The 20,046-nt window shown below is 37.0% G+C and overlaps 2 protein-coding genes across 2 annotated transcripts in view; one reads left to right on the top strand and one right to left on the bottom strand.

Moving 5' to 3' along the window:
• Nucleotides 1-20,046, top strand: part of LOC126375491 (transcription factor SOX-5) — a 414,266-nt gene that overhangs the window by 71,526 nt on the left and 322,694 nt on the right. The gene's annotated exons all lie outside the window — the stretch shown is intronic.
• LOC126375795 (uncharacterized) lies at nt 2,860-4,539 on the bottom strand. The gene is made up of 2 exons (XM_050022882.1): nt 4,361-4,539; nt 2,860-3,854 (listed from the first exon to the last, which is right to left on the bottom strand). Exons 1-2 carry the CDS (start codon nt 4,461-4,463, stop codon nt 2,860-2,862), a joined length of 1,098 nt encoding a protein of 365 aa, XP_049878839.1. The 5' UTR covers nt 4,464-4,539.

The raw sequence follows: 20,046 nt of genomic DNA, 5'->3' as shown, positions 1-20,046 counted from the left end.
GCAAAAATAGTTTTTATTTAACTTTATTGATTATAAACGGCCTCTGCAAACGCGTTAACCTCATCAACATCTTCAATTGGTCTTTCATAGTACTTTGCGAAAACTAATGAGTCGCCGCTCCAGCCTGCCGTGCGTTTTATAATGTCTACAGAAATTCCCTTGCGACTGGCAGCAGATGTTGATGCATGTCGAGTGCTGTGGGCCGAAAATGTCGTCACATCTACGCCGCTCTCCAGGAGTACTGATTTAATCCAGCGGCTTATAGTAGATGAACCAGCGTTATGTATTGGATTTTTTGTGGTTAAGAATAATTTTTCTGTATTAGCGCGATCTCTATAAGCTTGAGTTATGTGTATATATGAGGTTAGCGTCTTTGCAGGACAGATTTGTTCTTTATGAGGAAAAAAAGGCACTATTAATCGAGGCATCTGTCGGCAGGGAGTAGATGTTTTTATGAGATCGTTAATTATTATCTCAATGTAGGACCCTTTTATGTTAATGTTAGAAAGGCGTATTAGAGACAGCGTCTGGACACGTTGTGCCGTCGACAACGCAAGGAGAGCTGCTAATTTTTTGGTAATTTTTATTAAGTTTAATTCATGATTTGGGTACCAATCGGCCAAAAAATTAAGTACTAGATTAGGGTCCCAAGTGGATCGGTACCTAGGTAAAGAGGGTTTTGTTTTAAAAACGCCTTTTAGAAATCTACATATCAAATCATTTTCACTAATCGACTTTCCTAAAATCAATCCAAGTGCTGACCTGATGGTATTCAAACTTGAATAATTCGCTCCATTATTAAATTCTAATGTAAGGAATTTCAATATATTTGGAATATTTTTATCGTAACAATCAGTTTTATTTGTAGTGCAATATTGCCACCATTTTTTAATTGCCGTATTATATTGTTTTTGCGAGTTTTTAGCAAGAGAGGAAATCATTATTTTTATTGTATCTTCTGTTAATGCTTGTCGTATGAAGGCTTCCCTGATAATAGCGACGAAACCAGGGTAAGACGCTTCCACAACGGGTGGCAGGTCCTGAAAGGAGACACCAGTAGGTCAGAATCAGGTGCAAAATAAATAGGTTCAGACTGAGATAATTTCAAAAATAGTGGGTACCATGGCTGGCTAGGCCAAAAAGGTACTACCATTATGCCTGTTGCCTCGTCAGTTATTATTTTTCGTAGACTTTTTAGGATAAGCGAAAAAGGGGGGAAGGCATAAAAAAAATAAGGGTTCCAGTCTAGGGTAAATGCGTCAATATCATATGCTCCCGGGTCCCTTTTCCATGAAACATACTTTTCACATTTTGCATTCAGCCTAGTGGCAAACAAGTCTATTTTGGGTTTGGAAAGTATAGATGTAATTCTATTGAATGCTCTATCCGACAAACTCCATTCCGTATCAATGTTAAGCTGACGAGATTCTTCATCTGCCTCCTTATTTTCCCTTGATTTTATGTAGGAAGCGTGTATATGTAGTTGGCGTTCTTCACACCATTGCCACATTTTTCGTGTAATGTCATTTAAGTGGGGATATTTTATGCCACCATATTTATTAATGTATGCAACAGCTGTAGTGTTGTCAATACGTAATAATAATTCTTTTTTATGTAAGGACTTCGCGAAACATTTAAGTCCGTTAAAAGCAGCTATCAATTCTAGAGTATTTATATGTTTATCTGTCTCTTGTGTATCCCAGAAACCCCCAGTTCTTTCTCCATTACAATACGCACCCCAGCCTGTCAACGATGCGTCCGAAAATATTTCCAATGTATATTTTTCTGCGCGTATAAAGTTACTTGAGGTCATAATATTTATTTTCCACCAGTCAAAATCTACTTTAAGATAAGGTTTTAATACCATTAAACTATCGTAATCTTCGTTGCAATTGCGCAGAGCCAGCATTTTTTCTCGTTCCAGGCGCTTGGTGTATATCCGTCCATAGGCTACCGCTGGACAGGATGAGCATAGTACCCCCAACAGTTTAGCAAAGTCCCTGATGATAACTAGTTTTTTATTAGATATTTTTGTCAGGAGGTCTAAAGTTTTTCGTCGTTTATCAGAAGGTAAACGTAAACACATGTTTTTCGAATCTAAATCGAAACCTAGATATTTTTGGATCTGTTTTGGTATTAATTTACTTTTTGTATAATTTACTATAAAACCTAGCTTTTCGAGAAGACCAATCGTTTCTGTAACACAAGAGACGCATTCCTTATAGGAATAGCCAATACATATGATGTCATCTAGATATATAGCTAATATATGACCTTTTTTTCTGAGAAATGACACAACTGGTTTTAATAGTTTTGTAAAAACTAGTGGCGCTATGGACAAGCCAAAGGGTAAGCATTGAAATTCGTAAGTAACGTCTTGAAATTTAAATCTTAAATATTTCTTGCTTGAATCATGAATGGGAATCAAAAAATACGCATCCTTCAGGTCTATAGTAGCCATGAAACAACCTCTAGTCATAAGCTTCGTGACAGTTCTTATGTCTTCCATTTTAAAATGGTTAGGACAAATAAACTTGTTTAAGTTTTTTAAGTTTAGTATAAAGCGATATGAGCAGTCTGGTTTTGGAATTAAAAATATTTTAGACAAAAACTGACCAGGTATAGCGTTCTTGCATTCCACTATAGCTGCTAATAATTTTAATTTATGTAATTCGAAATGAATTTGATCTATTTCCGACTGATTAAAACTATTATTTTCAGGGGCGAAGTTTTGAGTAACCGTACTTTCGAACGGAATGACAAAGCCTGTTACATATTCTAATATTACGGGATCATCTGTTATCAAACACCACTGGTCTATAAAAAAACGTAATCTTCCCGCATGGGGAATTACCTCCATTAAGTCTTGGTTGACTTGGGAGTCTGCTTCGCTGGCCCCCGCGGTTGGCGGTCTACTGCTGATGCCGATTGTGGAGGGCGGCGGTTTGACTGCGTCGGGTAGCGGTTTCTCTGCCCCCCCTGTCGGTAGCCACGCTGAGCTTGTGCCCGGGGTGGGCCCCTCCAGTTTCCCTGTTGAGGATGTGTACGAGTGTTTGACGTATCCTTTCTTTTTATTTGCAAGCCCGACATTTCAGCCGTTTTTGACGCCTTAATTTTTTCTCCGAGATTCGCTCCAAATAGGTATGTGTCTCGTTTAGCGTCTGCGATCATACCTACAAACTTTTTATCAAGTGATGTTATCACCATTCTTCGTCTTGCTTTAGTTTGTTCGTTATGCAAGTCTAAAAGAATCTGGCTGGCTTCCGAGATTTTTTTCAAAATGTCTAGCTTTTCGACATTGCCTTCAATAACATCTGTAGCTAAGTATGTTAGCTTTGATATACCCAAGCCGAGTTGGTTTTGTAATCTTTCTACTATCTTGTCTCGATTTTTGGAAGAGTCACTTAGCGCTGGAATAACTTCCGGGTTTAACAGAGGAGCTTTTGCTAAACGAAAATTATCAGGTATTAACGAGCTGGCCAAAATCTCTTGTTTTCGATCCTTGCTTAGACCATCTACGAGCACGCGTCCCCATCGACTGGCAATCTCCTCCTGTATTTTTGGACCTAGGACTTCCTCCTTTCCTTTTGGGTCGCCCAGGGCTTCCAGGATTTCTGTCGGTAAGGCTGGCGCCTCCGCGCTCGTACTGGGCAAATTATTGTCCAACGTTGTACCCTCATTATATGTAACATCAGCACTAGGAGCCACAGAAAGATTTTTTTCTCCTATGTTATCATCATTCTTTGCACTGGCTTCGATAGATTTTTCCGAACCCGGTATGGACACTATGTCTTCATAATCAGGCGTATTATTTATCTCCGGGTATCTATACTGCTCGGCATCGTAGTATTCATCTGTAAATATAATATTTACCAATAAACCTCCCACAGGAGGTAGATTTAAGTTTAGCGTCACGGGGCGTAAACACGTTACGACACTGGACGAAATAAGGTATCATCCGTGTTCACGACACGGCATGTAACCCAATAATATCATAAAAGGTCAAGGAGTAAACACGTTACACCATTAGACTACAATAATGGTATCAGCCGCGCACACGGCGCGGAGAATAACCATAAAGCTGAAAAAAATATGTCATTAGGTAGATACCTACCTAGGTTGTGGTTACTGTTATTCAACAGTTCCATATCTTTTTATAATAATAAAAAAATAAGTGGGTAGACATTAATGTCTAACTTTTTCTATGTTGTCTACTCTTTTTATTTATTTTTTCTGTTTATTATGCAATTTATTAAACTCATTTATTAGAAATTACTTATACAGTATTTTTGGTAGGTATAAACCCCTAATAATAACTCACTACCTAGCTAATGAGAATGAGTAAGTAGTAATTACTGACCTTCACTTGACGATGACGACGAATCCGATAAATAATATCTTTTTTCACGCCTTCTTTTCTTCGATCGATGTGATTTTTTATCTTTGTGTTTCCTTTTTCCCATATTTAAGTAATATTTTACTAGCTTTTGCTATTAAACAACACTAAGAATGAAATTCGTTTATTTTTTATGTTGCAATGCCCGCACAAAGAAAGCGAAATGACAGCTGATCGAGGCGCGGGCCGGTGGCGGAGCGAGGGAGGGGGTATGGTGTCAGTTTAATGTTTTTTTTTTTTTACATTATAGCTCTAAAACTTTGTGATGCCCAGTAGATTGAAAAGTGAACTACATAGTTAATAATGAATCTTGAGGATGCAACGTTGTAGTATAATAGTAAATATTCGATTTCATTTTAATTTAATTATGTTTTTATTATAATTGTTATTAATTTAATTTTTATCTCAGGACGTCCACCACCTGAGGAGCTCGGTGGCGCAGCGGTTAACGCGCTCGGTCTGCGATTGTTGAAGTTAAGCAACTTTCGCAAAGGCCGGTCATAGGATGGGTGACCACAAAAAAAAAGTTTTCATCTCGAGCTCCTCCGTGCTTCGGAAGGCACGTTAAGCCGTTGGTCCGGCTGCATTAGCAGTCGTTAATAACCATCAATCCGCACTGGGCCCGCGTGATGGTTTAAGGCCCGATCTCCCTATCCATCCATAGGGAAGGCCCGTGCCCCAGCAGTGTGGACGTTAATGGGCTGATGATGATGATGACGTCCACCACCACCTTATGATCATACTAATGAACATCCTCCTATGCTTTGTAATTGTTTTGTGAAAAAAAATAAGTGATGTTATTGTCTTATCTTTGTGCTTGGCGTACTTTTATCTTCTTCTTATCGTGTGGGTTGTGAGGTGGAATACCAACCTCATCAACTCTAATGTCAGGGTTATAATTGAGCCGCCAAAGGCCTCTGACATGGCTCACGTAACGATTACTCACTTAGATCAGTAAATAGTAACCGCGTCCTTTTTTGGCGTCCTTTCATAATAAACAATTTCTATTCTATAAATCATAATTATTATAAAGTTTAATTTACTGCTAATTTGTTTATTTTTAAGACGTTATCAGTTATTATTTTGTTTCAAACGTTCCATAATTTCGACCCTACCTTTCTTTAACCACATTTTTACAGCTTCTTATCCAATTAAAAAACGAACACCCCGCGTTCTGCTTTCAAAATACTTACCTAAAACAATTAAACGGTTTTAATTACAATTCGTTTATACTCGTCTTCACTAGACGCAGACGCAACTATGATAATCGATTTACTCGCCATGAAAAATTGCAAAGTATAGTGATAAAAGCGGGCAAACTAATAAAAAGTGATCAATTTCACATACCTACAAACAAATCGGGGTAATTTCCGATCAAAGTGCGCATCACACTAATGATAGTTTATAGCGTAACTGTACGCGTGCGCCAGCGCATGTGGGCTATTCTCGTTTGCACCAATTTCATTTTTTTCCCTTTTATGTCAACATTATTTTTTAGGCTGGCGACTATGCAGGCCTTATTTCATGCGCTGTGACTGCGACCTGTAAGATCTATTGTGATCGCCGCCTTATGCTGCAGTTTACCTCTAAGCCCTACCCTATCAATATAGTGTAGTATTTATTTAAGAGAGGGATGTTTGAGTGGTTCTGGAGTTATTACAGGTATCCTAAACACATTATTTTTTATTTATTTTAAACTTATACAAACTTGTAAACTAAAAACAATAAAACACACCATTTAACCCTAAAGGGGTTGGGTTGCTTTAAAATGACTAACAATATACTTAAATTAAAATCATAATTATGTTGTGTTATCGTACACCGTGAGCCGTACAACGGCCTCTGTGGTCCAGTAGTTGAGCGTTGTGCTCACGATCCGGAGGTCCCGGGTTCGAATCCCGGTGGGGACAAATCACAAAAATCACTTTGTGATCCCTAGTTTGGTTAGGACATTACAGGTTGATCACCTGATTGTCCAAAAGTAAGATGATCCGTGCTTCGGAAGGCACGTCAAGTCGTTGGTCCCCGTTACTACTTACTGATCTAAGTACGTAGTCGTTACATGAGCCATGTCAGGGGCCTATGGTGGCTCAATAATAACCCTGACACCAGGGTTGATGAGGTTGGTAATCTACCTCACAACCCACAAGACAGAAGAAGATCGTACACGCGCATCTGTGTGTGTCTGACACCATACGATTCAAGTCGTGCACTACGACTAGTCGAGTACTATGTTCGAGGGGGTGAGGTAAACCTAGCTCAGACGCTGGTGGGGAGCGGAGAGTTGCCGTTCTATACGTAGTATTATTTCTTATTTTATGGCGTTACGACGCAACGGTTTCATTGCCTGACACGCCCGTGTGGCGTTTCTCTTGCGTCGTAATGGGAATACACCTAACAGAGCTAGTGCGATGCGAAGCGCCTGCACAACCACCAATTATAACCGGGGAGCCATTTGTAATTATTTCCATGCCCGATTTGTGCCTAGAGCGCATTTTATTACGTCAAAACTACTCTCTTTGATGCAATAAAGGCTTGGCCGGTGCATCCTCACTGCATTCAATACGGACAAGAGAAGTTACGGTTATTAACTCGCCGTCCCCGGAGAATAAAATGACAAACGCATATATCGTTTTTTTAATGTTTTATGATATTCTGTTTCTATGAGTTGAAATACACCTTCTCAATTTTTTCCACATTTTTCTAGTGATTATTTACGGAGATACTGAAGATTATTATTTTATTCTTTTTAATTTTAAATTACAGCATTAACCAGAAGATTATAATATGAACACATTAGAAAAAACTTTCAGTTTACTTTAATTTGGTTATAGCACGTGTATTATTGTTCCCTTAGATTTATCCAGTTACTCAAATAGGTAAGGGCACTTGTCATTTTATTCTGTTAAACTAGAAAGCAACTACATTCACTAATTTCCTTTAATAAAATTTACTTCACAGATTACTTTGATAATGTCTATTGGTGAAATTCGTTTATCTTCAATCATTTTTAAGACATTTTGTAACTATGTTCTTGTAACCAAATAATAATAAAATTTAATCAATATCTTCTTAGCACATTGATACATTCATTCTTTAAATACTAATGAATGATAAGCAATATAAAATAAAGAAACCTTCCAGCATAACAATACGTTATTGGAGTCAAAGGTAACACGAACTTGATTTCAAGCAATGTTTAATCGTCTCAAATCATGCGTTAATCAGGATTATTAGTATTGTCTTATCCTATTACATAATAAAATGTTTGGAATAGGAAGTATTGCAACGATATCGCTCATTTACTCATCCTCGTCCAGGTCAATTTTGTTTGTTTTATTTTTTAGTAGGGCCAGTGCACCGGTTGGCGGCCCCTCTCCGATTTACGGCCTTTTGAAGGATGTGACAAAGAAAAACTTAAATTCTAGGCGTTCTATCACACTCTTACACACGAAATTACGATTTTGGAAAAGTAGTTTTTTTTTTGAATAGTACTAAGTGTTTACTTACTTACTACAATTGAAGGCTATTTAATTGGCAGGATAATATCAACCATACGGCGACAAACTTTTGTTAAATTCGTCACCCATACGAACCTTATGCAAAATCTCGCAATGTTACAAAAAATTAAGTAAATACGTGTCTTTTCCGAAGCAAATAATTAAGTCTTCTATTTTACTTCTACAGTTCCGATGTGTTTTTATAGTAGCAATTAAAAATATCAAAAATACATATACGTACAAATTAGAAAGGCCGCATACTAATATATAGGTTTTACAGGTTTACGGCTGAGTGGCAGGTGACTGACGTACTGAATCGTATAAGTTTTCTTGCCTTCTGATTCATGTGATAAGTTAAGTTAGGTTCCGATTATTATTTTAATATAATTATTATTGCGCGTCAGGAACATTTCGATTAGTTTACGGTCGCTGTTATGCCTAAATGTTTTAAAAATGTTGTTTACCTAAGGAATGTATAAGATTTACATGGCCGCAATCTAGCCCTATGAAATTAGTTTGCGGCTACTCAAACTATGTGGTTAGATTCACACGATGTAAAAGAACATTCTGAAAGCACAGATATCTGTGGTGTTATCTCGTGCACTGAACAAGTATTTATCTGTTACTGTTATATCGTCTGCATAGCCATAGATACCAGGCGTCAACAACAGATCTTTAATATGAAGAAGGAGAGAACAGGCATTAAAACCAAGTAGATCGGACGAGCAGCCATCAAGGGTTCAGTCACTGAAATCAGGGGCGTTGCACACACCAGAAGATCGCCAGTAGATGGAGGATTTGATTCGCCATTTGCCTTTTTTTCGGGAACAGGCTGCAACTTGACAACCTTTCAAGATTTTGAGACACGTACTGTCCTCACAGATAGACAACAGAGGCGCATCAGCCATGGAACGAGATAATTCAGGCACACGGTTATAGGGGACAAATGACGGAATACCACCAAAAACATTTTCCTTGTGATGAGATGGATCTGATGTTCACTTTCACCGGATGGTAACCAAAATGTACTACCAGAAGAGTACTTTACCAAATTTCCATTCCGATTGATAATGAATAGTTAAAACAAGCCCTGCACGTCGACCCCTTGGAAAACTTGTCAGCTTTGGAGATATAACCATCGGTCTGCGCTTAATTGTTATGCGAATTGCTTTGGTGCCTCGGCACTGGTACCTTCCGCATTGCATGAAGAACGGGCGTCAGATGATACGATAAAATATTCCATCGTCTGACATGTAGCACCCGATTACGCTAGAAAAACTCCAGAAAAAAGTGGCCCATGAGGATATAGTTACTGGGTTAATTCTCCTGTATCGGAGCTAGCTGAAGGGTCTGGCGATCTCAGCATTATTGCTGTACTAGTATAGATACATGCTTAAATTTTCTAATGTAGGTCAGTATCCACTAGAGTTCATAGAATAAACAGATTTTGAGCTATATGTACCCTGTCCACGAAGTTTAGAAGACGTCTACAGCTGTAGTTGTGTTTCAGGATGTATACGTAGTAGGTAAGTTGTGCAAGGAGGTAACGTTAGTTGAAAATGTGGTTTGCAACTGCCTCTTGAAGAACATCAGTAGTCGGTCAATATTGATGTGATAGTAGCCCAGATTAAGTTTTCAAATAAACTTCATATCCATCGAATTAGTTACTCTCGAATACCATACCTTAGTGCTCTCGTGTTGTTACCCTTGAAGGTGTTTGTTACGCTTACTATATTTTGTATACGAACTGATTGCAAATGAAATAACGAAAGTTCCCGATTAGTGAAGGTCAGCCAGCTTCCACAGAAGCTACTCTGCAATGGAGCACATTCAAGTAATAGGTGAAGTACCACTTCAGAGTATAAAAATCAGCCCAGTGTTTCACTTTTTGGTGATAAGACTTGCAACAGTCGAACATTGAGCTATCCCATGCCTTTATCAATGCAGGATTAAGCAATCAAGGAATGTGTGAATTGTGGACACTGTCCATGAGAACTACACAGTTTTTCCAAAAGCAGTTCTTTCGCCCAAGTTTGTGAACATTGTTCTAGACAGCTTTATGTAACTCTCGAGTGTAGTGGAAAAAGCCATTTACGTCTATAACTGTGCAGTTATAGCTGTAATACATAAATGATTAATTCTTACATACGGCCGCAAACTGACTACGGGTGACCGCAAATCGAAAAAGGCCGTAAACTAGCCTACTTTTGCAATATTTTTTAATTTATAAATAAAAAGAGACAACATTCAGTAATTGTTATGTTTTAATTAAAACTTGATTATGTGTTTCATCCATTAAAAATATAAGGATACGATCCAAATATCAAAACTAATAGAAATAATTGCTTAAATTGCCATACGTTGACATACAAGACAGTCCCCTGAGCAGCTGAGAGATGTATGCAATCATTATAAATGCGAAAGTAACTTCTCTTCAATATGAAGTAAAAGAAATGAATCAGTCTGATTTTTACAATACTACAGAACTAGTAACACATACAGGAAGTAACTGGACAAAAGACGAAAGTGGACAAAAAATACAATCGTCAAAAATTATAGAGGTTTGCACCTGTTATACTTACCAAAACATCTTGTATTTTTAAATGATTTTACAAAAAATATTCCGAATAGCATACAATAAATGTGTATATAGAAAGATAAAACGCCGACGAACAGTGACAACCACTGCTACTAACTATATTTAAGGCGTTAAATCAAGCACAAGTTAATTAAACTGTATTTATCTATTATGTTCACTTTTGTTGTTACCTCATACAGTGGCATCATCAAAGGTAAGTGATTGATAGAATGTAGGATAGTGGGCAGGTATGGCCTCTGAATTGCACAAACTGATCAAATTATTACACACAGCTTAACTTATAGAATAACGTCCATAATATGTTTACTTTAACTTGATTTGAGCAGCAGTGGTTGTCACTGTTCGTCGGCGTCTCATCGTTCTAGACACATTTAATTTATTGTATGCAATATGGAATATTCCTTGTATAAATCATATTAAAAATATAAGCCATTTAGGTGAGTATGACAAGTGCAAACCTCCATAACTTTTTATGATTTTATTTTTTGTCCACTTTAGTCTTTTGTCTAGTTACTTCTTGTATTTGTTACTAGTTCTTTAATATTGAAAAAAAAAAGACTGATTCATTTCTTTTACTTCATCGCATTTATGATGATTCCATACATCTGCTCAGGGGTGAAGGCAGTCCTATGTTTCAACGTATGGCACTTTGAGCAATATTTTCTATTAGTTTTTTTGATGGATAAAAAATAGTATCAAGTTTTAATTATAACATAATAAATTATACTGAATATTGCCTTCCTTTAATTATAAATTAAATATAAATATTATTGCAAAAGTAGGTGAAATGCTAATTTATCAAAATTGTTTTCACTTTACCGTTTTAAATTTTATTAAATTAATTATTCTCTATCAAAAAAAGTTAATGTCATGAAAATAATATTTCCTAATTAATATACTTATATAACATTAACAAAATTTTGTTTTATTTTAAGTACTAGAACAAAGTTATATTTGATTTTGCCAACCTCAACAATAACTCAAATAACCAGAAAAAAAATACTACTGTCTATAATCGGCAAGCTTTCACTCTATTATTTCCAACGAATAAAATGATATTGATTCCTTTTTTTTATATTGCATAATAAAATTTACAAGAATAAAATGACAAGTGACTATTAAAAAAATATTCATTATTTGTTCTTTTGCTAAAGTAAAAAAAATACATTATCTCCCAAACTGTAAACTTAATAGCAAATTAATAATAAATAAGCGTTAGTGTAAAAAATTAGCTATTTAATTCAATCTTTGATGTTTCACATAGTTTATTGGTTACAAAGTTATGACGATATTTCAGTTTTTTATTTTTCCTGAAAAGTTGACTTTTTGCACTTATACTTTTATTCTCCGGGGACGGCGACTGTGTAATTAGTGTTGTTATTAACATTAACAGCCTTGTACGGTCACGAGCATTAATATGTATACGCTTTGGTACCATGTCACATTAACTTTTTTGACAAATTGAACTGTAAGTCTCTAAATACCTACTATGTGAAATGTTATGGGTTATCGCTGATCACATGTAATCATATCCTTTTTAGAAAGAGAAACAAAGACAGAAAACATTTATTTGTAGACAAGGGTACAATAATGGTGCTGATTCCTGTACACACCGCCTAATTTTATTTTAAGTTATACCTGTCATTTTCTTATCCGCCGAAAACGAAAGGGACGGGTAATCGACAGACATAAAATCACACGTCAAAGGGTTTGCATATGAGCGAGAAGCCTATTTTCTTCGCCCGGGTTTTTCATTCATTTTAAAATTAACAGATGACTATCATTCGTCCCTTTCCTTTCTTACGGATACAAAAATGACGCGTATAACTTAAAAAAGAAAATAACGCAAGCGGTTGTTAACAATACCGCTTTCAATTGATATACAAATTTGTGGGGTCAATTTTTACCTGCATAGAACTTAGCCGAAGTTTTATTGAAGAAAATGACATCAATTGTGATGTTTAAAAAAAGCGCTTCCGTGGATTTCCACTATAAAATATAGAAGGACTTCATATCAAAACTGGCTACGCGATATCTGCCAAAAAATATGTACTTACAATTAGAGTTCCAGAGCCAATAAAACCTCAAAATGTGGAGCTCGGTGGCGCAGAGGTAAACGCGCTCGGTCTGCGATTGTTGAAGTTAAGCAACTTTCGCAAAGGCCGGTCATAGGATGGGTGACCACAAAAAAGTTAAGTTAGTTAAGCCGTTGGTACCGGCTGTATTAGCAGTCGTTAATAACCATCAATCCGCACTGGGCCCGCGTGATGGTTTAAGGCCCGATCTCCCTATCCATCCATAGGGAAGGCCCGTGCCCCAGCAGTGGGGACGTTAATGGACTGATGATGATGAGCCAATAAACCTATCGATAACTATTATTCTACACTTTTTTTTTTCTTTGTAGCTACCTAAAGTGGCTGCAAGTTGTTTTCTAATAACTTATAGCTTATGACATAAAAAAAAATTAGCACATAAAAAACGTAAAATACAATTTTAGTTCCTTATGAGAGCTGGAGTCCGTACTAGGCTCAAGGCCTGTATTACAGATCTCCAGGCCCCATACCTCACAGTATGCTAACATTTTGTACTTAATACATTTAATAACGTAGGTAGACATAAAAAGATCCGCGGTGCACCACAATTTAAGCAAAAGGTGATGTAGGGAGTTGTCGTGTTGTGAGTGTGTTAGTGGGTACAGAAGTAGTTCGAAATACGACGTGATTGCATGAGTGTGTGTGTAGGTGCAAAGAGTGCGTGTGTGACATGAAAGTAAATATATTGTGTTGTCTTTCATACAAGCAGTCGCGCGGCCTAAGTACGCTATAGCATTTTATAGGCTTACTAAAGTGACCTGACGTCGGTCGGTAGCAAGACCGGTTTGTTATAAAGTATAATGAAAAATACCGTTTGCCTATGTGATCAAATGAGCGATCAAGAAAAGACTGATGTGTTTCTACAACGCATGAGAACTCTATAAACCTTCGCGTATTGAATGATACTTTTATACGTATCCAAAGTTTTTACATAAATACATAAACTCACGCCCGTAATGTCTAATAGTGTACGGTCACGAGCATTAATATGTATACACTTTGGTACCATGTCACATTAACTTTTTTGACGAATTGAACTGTAAGTCTCACTAAATGTCAAATATGTTAGTGCGACAGAGTCCAAAAGTGGGTACATTATATTGCTCAGGACTGTACAATGCGCGTTAGGCCTTTTCCAGTTTCTTCTTTCTTCTATTCCGTGCTCACGCTGGTCCCGTATCCAACGCCTTAACGTGCCCTCTGAAATATATCTCATCTTGGTTTCGGACAATTCAAATTCAAAAAAATCTTTATTCAGTAGGTAACATAGTTACACATTGAATCGTCAATAAAACCATTAAATAATAAAATAATAATAAAAAACAATCGGGTGATCATTCGTCTATAATGTCATCATCATCTATAATGTCCTAACCAAACCAGGGCTCACAAAGTGATTTTTGTGACGTCTCTACCGGGATTTGACCTAGGGATCTCTGGATCCTGAGTCTAACGCTCAACCACTGGACCACGGAGGCCGTTATTGAATGACAATTTTAGCAAGTACGAGTCAATAGATTATTACCCACCCCACAACCCACACGATAGAAGAAGAAGCAGGATACATAAAAGAGAAAAAAGAAAGAAGAAGATGTAGATTGTTCGGTAGCTTCAGTGAATAAGTCAGTGTGGTCCTGTGGTACATAGGCTTCTCAATCATGTGATGTGTGTCTCCACCGGGATTTGAAAGAAAGAAAGAAAGAAAGACCAAGGTTTTTCTTTCTTTCTTTCAAATCCCAAGGGATCTCTGGATCCGGAGTCCAACGATGAACCACTGCCCCACAGAGGCCGTTATACAGACTAATGAAGATATAAAAATCATATAATAGTAATTGATTTTCCCCATCTGCGGGTTTAGCGTGCATTTGCACGTCGATGTATGTGAGTAGGCAGAAACTGGCTTCCACAACAAGTTTACTCATTATTTACAGTCATTATGGACAAGGTAGATAGCAGAGAAATCGGGCATAAAAAGTACAGTAAAATCAATACCAGTTTAATAAGATAGAATAAAGGCCCCATCTCATAGGACACCATGAGCCATGGTCAGGGGCCTTTGGTGGCTCAGTAATAACCCTGACACCGGGGTTGATGAGGTTGGTATTCCACCTCACAACCCACACGATGAGAAGGTAGGACACCATGTACAAGCACTAACAAAAATGTTACAAGTTAAATGTTACACCTAGATAGGGTGTTAGTGACAAAAGCAAGGAACCTAAAATAATTAAAAAATACACTAATATTTTCGTTAATTTTCCGACCGGAAATTCCACTTGAAATCAACTCAGAATCATGGTCTGAATCATCCCTCTCAGTATTCGTTACGATGTCTCTAACACTCTATTCAAGCGATGGCTGGTCGGCTATCACCATACGGTTCTTCATATCCACCTTATGACGTCGAATCAAAAGTGGAGCTCTATCCAATCTTGACTTGACAAGACTTTGACTTCACGTTTAGATCATAGATAATTCAACGGCCTCCGTGGTCCAGTGGTTGAGCGTTGGGCTCACCATCCGGAGGTCCCGGGTTTGAATCCCGGTGGGCACATATCACAAAAATCACTTTGTGATCCCTAGTTTGGATAGGACATTACAGGCTGATCACCTGATTGTCCAAAAAGTAAGATGATCCGTGCTTCGGACGGCACGTTAAGCCGTTGGTCCCGGTTACTACTTACTGATGTAAGTAAGTAGTCGTTACATGAGCCATGTCAGGGGCCTTTGGCGGCTCAATAGTAACCCTGACACCAGGGTTGATGAGGTTGGTACTCCACCTCACAACCCACACGATAGAAGATGATAGATAATTGATATCATGTAGTTTCTAGGATTTGTGTGGCAATAGGCTCGCCCCATATTACTTGGGAAGTTGAGACTTAAACATAGGTGGCGAGGTGTATAGTCTATACGCCTCTGCCTACCCCTTAGAGGATACAAGCGTGATGCTATATCATGAAGAAGCTCATAAAATCTTCACTAGATAAGAGACAGTAAGAAAGAATAAGTTTGCATTGTGGCGTCCTTTACAGAAATAAATATTTTTTCTCTCTTCCCTTTTTTTCTTTCTAGACAATACTAGAATGTACAGTAAAAGTCTGAAGTTCTCGCCGCTTGTTGGATGTGGATTAGCGAATGAGTTTACCGGCTATTAGAGCTTGATTTACGATGCGAGTGCGAGCCGGCCGCGCTGCATGACACCTAGTGATGGGACGTACCTATTGTCGATAAAGAATGCGATGTCGATAAAACGCGTCTCATACTGGGAATTCATTGTTGTTACATTTTTAAACGCAGATCAGAATTTCCACTGTCAGAATTGGCATGGTTGGTTGGTTTTAAATCCACCCATGAATTTCTATAACTTTAAACGTAACGAATAATTGCTTATTTTCTGTTTCAGGTAAGGATTTCTTCAAGCCATGCGACTTATACAGTAAGGTATTATTTTATTATTTATAAGTTAAATAGTTTCTATTTTAGGGTAAAAAAGTTTTACTCCTATTTATTTATTAGTATTTTTTGTTTTTTAATCGATAATTAATCCAATTATCTCAAGCCAACAGTGTCATTAGCACAACATTTAAAACATTATTAAAGCTTTGACTCAGGTAATCGAGCTGAATGCAAGTCGATCGTATTATGGATGTTTTTTTTTTCTTACTAATACAATACAATACAATACAAATACACTATATTGCACCAAAATAAAAATAAAGAAATAATACTTATGTTATAATCATTTATCGACAAAAACATACTCTCATCACTAGTCAATGAAAACCTGTAGAGTCGCATTGCTTTCTGTGCAACAGTACTATCAACTCATCTAGTCGATTAAAATATCTTTATTTATTTATCGATAACGGTACATCACTATTTTACTACCCGACCGGTATACCAACGTGAGATTCTCACGGGCTGTGACACCTGTGAACTACAAACACTTAATACGTATCACGTACGTATTTCTGATTTATCGACAACAAGTATTCACATCACTAGTGGTTGGTACAGGTGCGCTGGTTTCTCGGGGGCAAACCCACAGATTTATCCGAAGATAAACGTGTAGTAAGATTATTTGTCACATATTAAAACTAGTGAAACTGAGATAGATGAAGTTGGTACTTTTATTTATTTGTTTTTGATTTTTTATTCGAATTTGTGCCTACATATATAATTTATGCTTAAATATTAATATATTTGAGATGTTTTGATAAGGTAGTAAAAAAAGTTGGTCAATATTTTTTTAATTAAAACACATAATAACGGGTTCTTACCGCATTTAAAGCAGGGATATGATAAACAAATACTCCAATCTCATCAGTCATCCCGTGATCATGGCACTTGCAACAGTGTCGAAATATCGGGAGTCTCATATCACTGCTTTAAACGCGGTAAGAACCCATTATTATGTTTTTTTAATTATGACGATAACCGCGTGAACTTAAAACAATATTTTTTTACGACAGGTTTGTTTTTTGCCACAATCTCACAGATTTTTGCTAATCTTGCTTATTATATGCCTATTTTTTCTAATCTAGAACCCCCAAGATTATTAATTAAACTACCTTATTAGAGTAGATGAAGTGGGTGACCTACCAATAGAATTAGACCTAATTCAATAATTTTCAAAATTGTTTTCGAATCCATATATGGACCATAAATGATTATCACGTGCTCAGCGGCGAAGGAAAACATCGCGAGGAAACCTACATTCCCGAGAAATGCGTTTCGGAGGTACGTGGCCTAACCTGTATTGGGTTGGGTTTCCCTTCGCCGGTTGGAAGCTCAGATAGGCAGTCGCTTCTGTAAAAACCGGACCTGTCAAATCTTCAGGTTAGGTAAGCGCACCCTGTGCAGACGGGATAACACTACGGAGTTGATGATGAGGTCGGCCGTTGACCTCACAACCTACACGAGAGAAAAAGATATCATGCTAAACCAAAGAATTAGGTAGCTTCCTAGGTCAAAGATAAATTATTAAATTCAGATTACTAAATAAACACAGATCTAAAGGTGCCAAGAATTTTTTTTTTCTATTTAACTTATTATTCATGAATTTTAATAAAAAAAAGGAATAATAAGTGCGGCATTTGTCACGTTCTTCTATGACGTCACAGATTGCTTTTTCATACAAATTCTAAAGTAATTTCGTGTTTTGACGTTTAGTAAAAAGTAACTAATTTGATTATTTGGAAGCTAGCTTATTATAGCTTGTATGTCGTTGTATTTGTTAATCAGACAAACACCTCTATTACCTCTAATGACCGAGCTGTCAAATGTCAAAAAAGAACTATTAACCGAATGATTCAATTAAAATGAGTTATTGAAAGTCGATATGTCGGTCCATTCGTATGGGTCGTATCTAAATTGGTCGGGACATTTATATTTCTTTTATCACTACTTTGCGATCGGAATTTTGATTTTGTTTTAGTAAATTTACTTGGTTAAGACAACTGTCTTTTTCATTGTAACTTCATTATGAAAAATCCTATCTCTTATGGTGGTGCATTAGTAAAAGACCTATCTCCAATGGTGGTGCATTATTAAAAGCCCTATCTCTTATGGTGGTGCATGATTAAAAGCCCTATCTCACATGGTGATGCCACCAAGGTCACGCAACCAACAACGGAATTTCATAAAACTTACAATATAATTGTAATTGTTGTTGTAATTGCATTGTTGTGTTGTGGTGTTCTAGTTTGTATTAATTTTCTTGTTGTTTTTTTTATTCTCTATCTATTTCTGTATTGTAAGTAACTGTTTTGTTTATGGTGTAAATAAGCTTTACCGTTCGATTGTAAATTACAACAATTCGATGTATATGGCGGAGTTTATAATTAATTAGAAATATTTTGCAGCTTTATAGAAGTTACGCATTGAACACAATTTATCGTTAAATGTCGAATTTGCGATTTGTAAGTTTTATTATTGTTTAGGAAACACGGCTTAAGTGACGAAAACAGGTTAATATGAGGTGCGTTTATACAACTTACAATACAATACAATACAATACAAAAACTCTTTATTACACATAAAATAAATATTAAAAATAAAGATTTTTAATCAGTTAGATAGTACAACAGGCGGCGTTATTGCTAAGGTAGCAATATCTTCCAGGCAACCTTTAGATATAGGTAACAAATTTAATAAAAGCAACAACTTATTACAATTTGTTAGTGCCACAACTATAGTCGCACTAACATGGTGTCCTAGTGAGATTGGGCCTTTACACTGACTATGAAACACAATACTAACCTAACTTAGAAAAACATAGTACCTAATAAACGTTTATCCACATTCCTTATCTACCGCGTCTTAAGCTTAGTATTAAGCTGTATCAGTTTTAACGACAACATCACAATAAGTATATCGCGAGATATATCTTGAGATATATTTCGAGATGCTATCGCGTTGTGCGCCAGCGCAGGTTGTAACAAAGCAAACAGAACAGATGACCAGTCCTATACGTGTGACGTATCCATAGTCTTGGACTGAATGTTTTGAGATTAATAATTATTATTTGTGATTTTGTAAGAAGGCTTGTGATAATAAATAGAAGTTTTAAGTACGTATATTACATTAATAAAAAAGATAATTATAAAATATATTATAATATTTGACTTACAAATAGAAAAAATAAAAATATAAATGCTAAGGAGAGAGGGAGAGAGAGCTTAAAAATTACAATCTACTTATTAAGAATATCATCATCAGCCCATTAACGTCCCCACTGCTGGGGCACGAGCCTTCCCTATGGATAGATAGGGAGATCGGGCCTTAAACCATCACGCGGGCCCAGTGCTGATTGATGGTTATTAACGACTGCTAACGACGACCAACGGCTTAACGTGCCTTCTGAAGCACGGAGGAGCTCGAGATAAAAACTTTTTTTTTGTGGTCACCCATCCATGACCGGCCTTTGCGAATGTTGCTTAACTTCAACAATCGCAGACCGAGCGCGTTAACCGCTGCGCCACCGAGCTCCTCAATTATTAAGAATATAAAAGGGGGCAAAAGTTAGCGGACATGTTTTGGCATCGATGGGTTCGCAAGGACTTACCCGACATGTTTCCACGTCGGAAATGGAGTTAGAAGCGGCTTTTGCCTATTTCTAAATAGGTTCTCGTTTTAGTTGTCGACTCTGCTGCACCCCGCAACTTGTGGCTAAAATGTGTCTTTGAAGAAACATTTCCGGGCATGAACGGCCGGGTAAGGATGATGGCGTCTTGTAAAGAAATATACCCTGCTTTCCCCCACCGCTAGGCAAGTACTTCCCCGTCATAAGATAACATAACCCCACGACTATATCCCAATGGGGTAGACAGAGGTACATCCATTGCAAGATGAATTAAGTACCCACACCTCACCAAATACGCAAATACTTCCTAATCATCTCTCCACTTTTTGGGATATCCATTCTAAAATAAAGAAAAAAAATAAGTTCATCAT

This window comes from Pectinophora gossypiella, chromosome 19, assembly GCF_024362695.1.
Source record: "Pectinophora gossypiella chromosome 19, ilPecGoss1.1, whole genome shotgun sequence".
Taxonomy (NCBI): domain Eukaryota; kingdom Metazoa; phylum Arthropoda; class Insecta; order Lepidoptera; family Gelechiidae; genus Pectinophora; species Pectinophora gossypiella.
The sequence above is the reverse complement of the archived record's forward strand: the minus strand, read 5'-3'. Positions and strand labels throughout refer to the sequence as shown.

Coding starts and splice junctions, on each gene's coding strand:
- LOC126375795 (XM_050022882.1), bottom strand. CDS start 4,463: ATGGGAAAAAGGAAACACAAAGATAAAAAATCACATCGATCGAAGAAA. Junction 3,855..4,360: donor GTCGTCATCGTCAAGTGAAG/GTCAGTAATTAC, acceptor TTATATTTACAG/ATGAATACTACGATGCCGAG.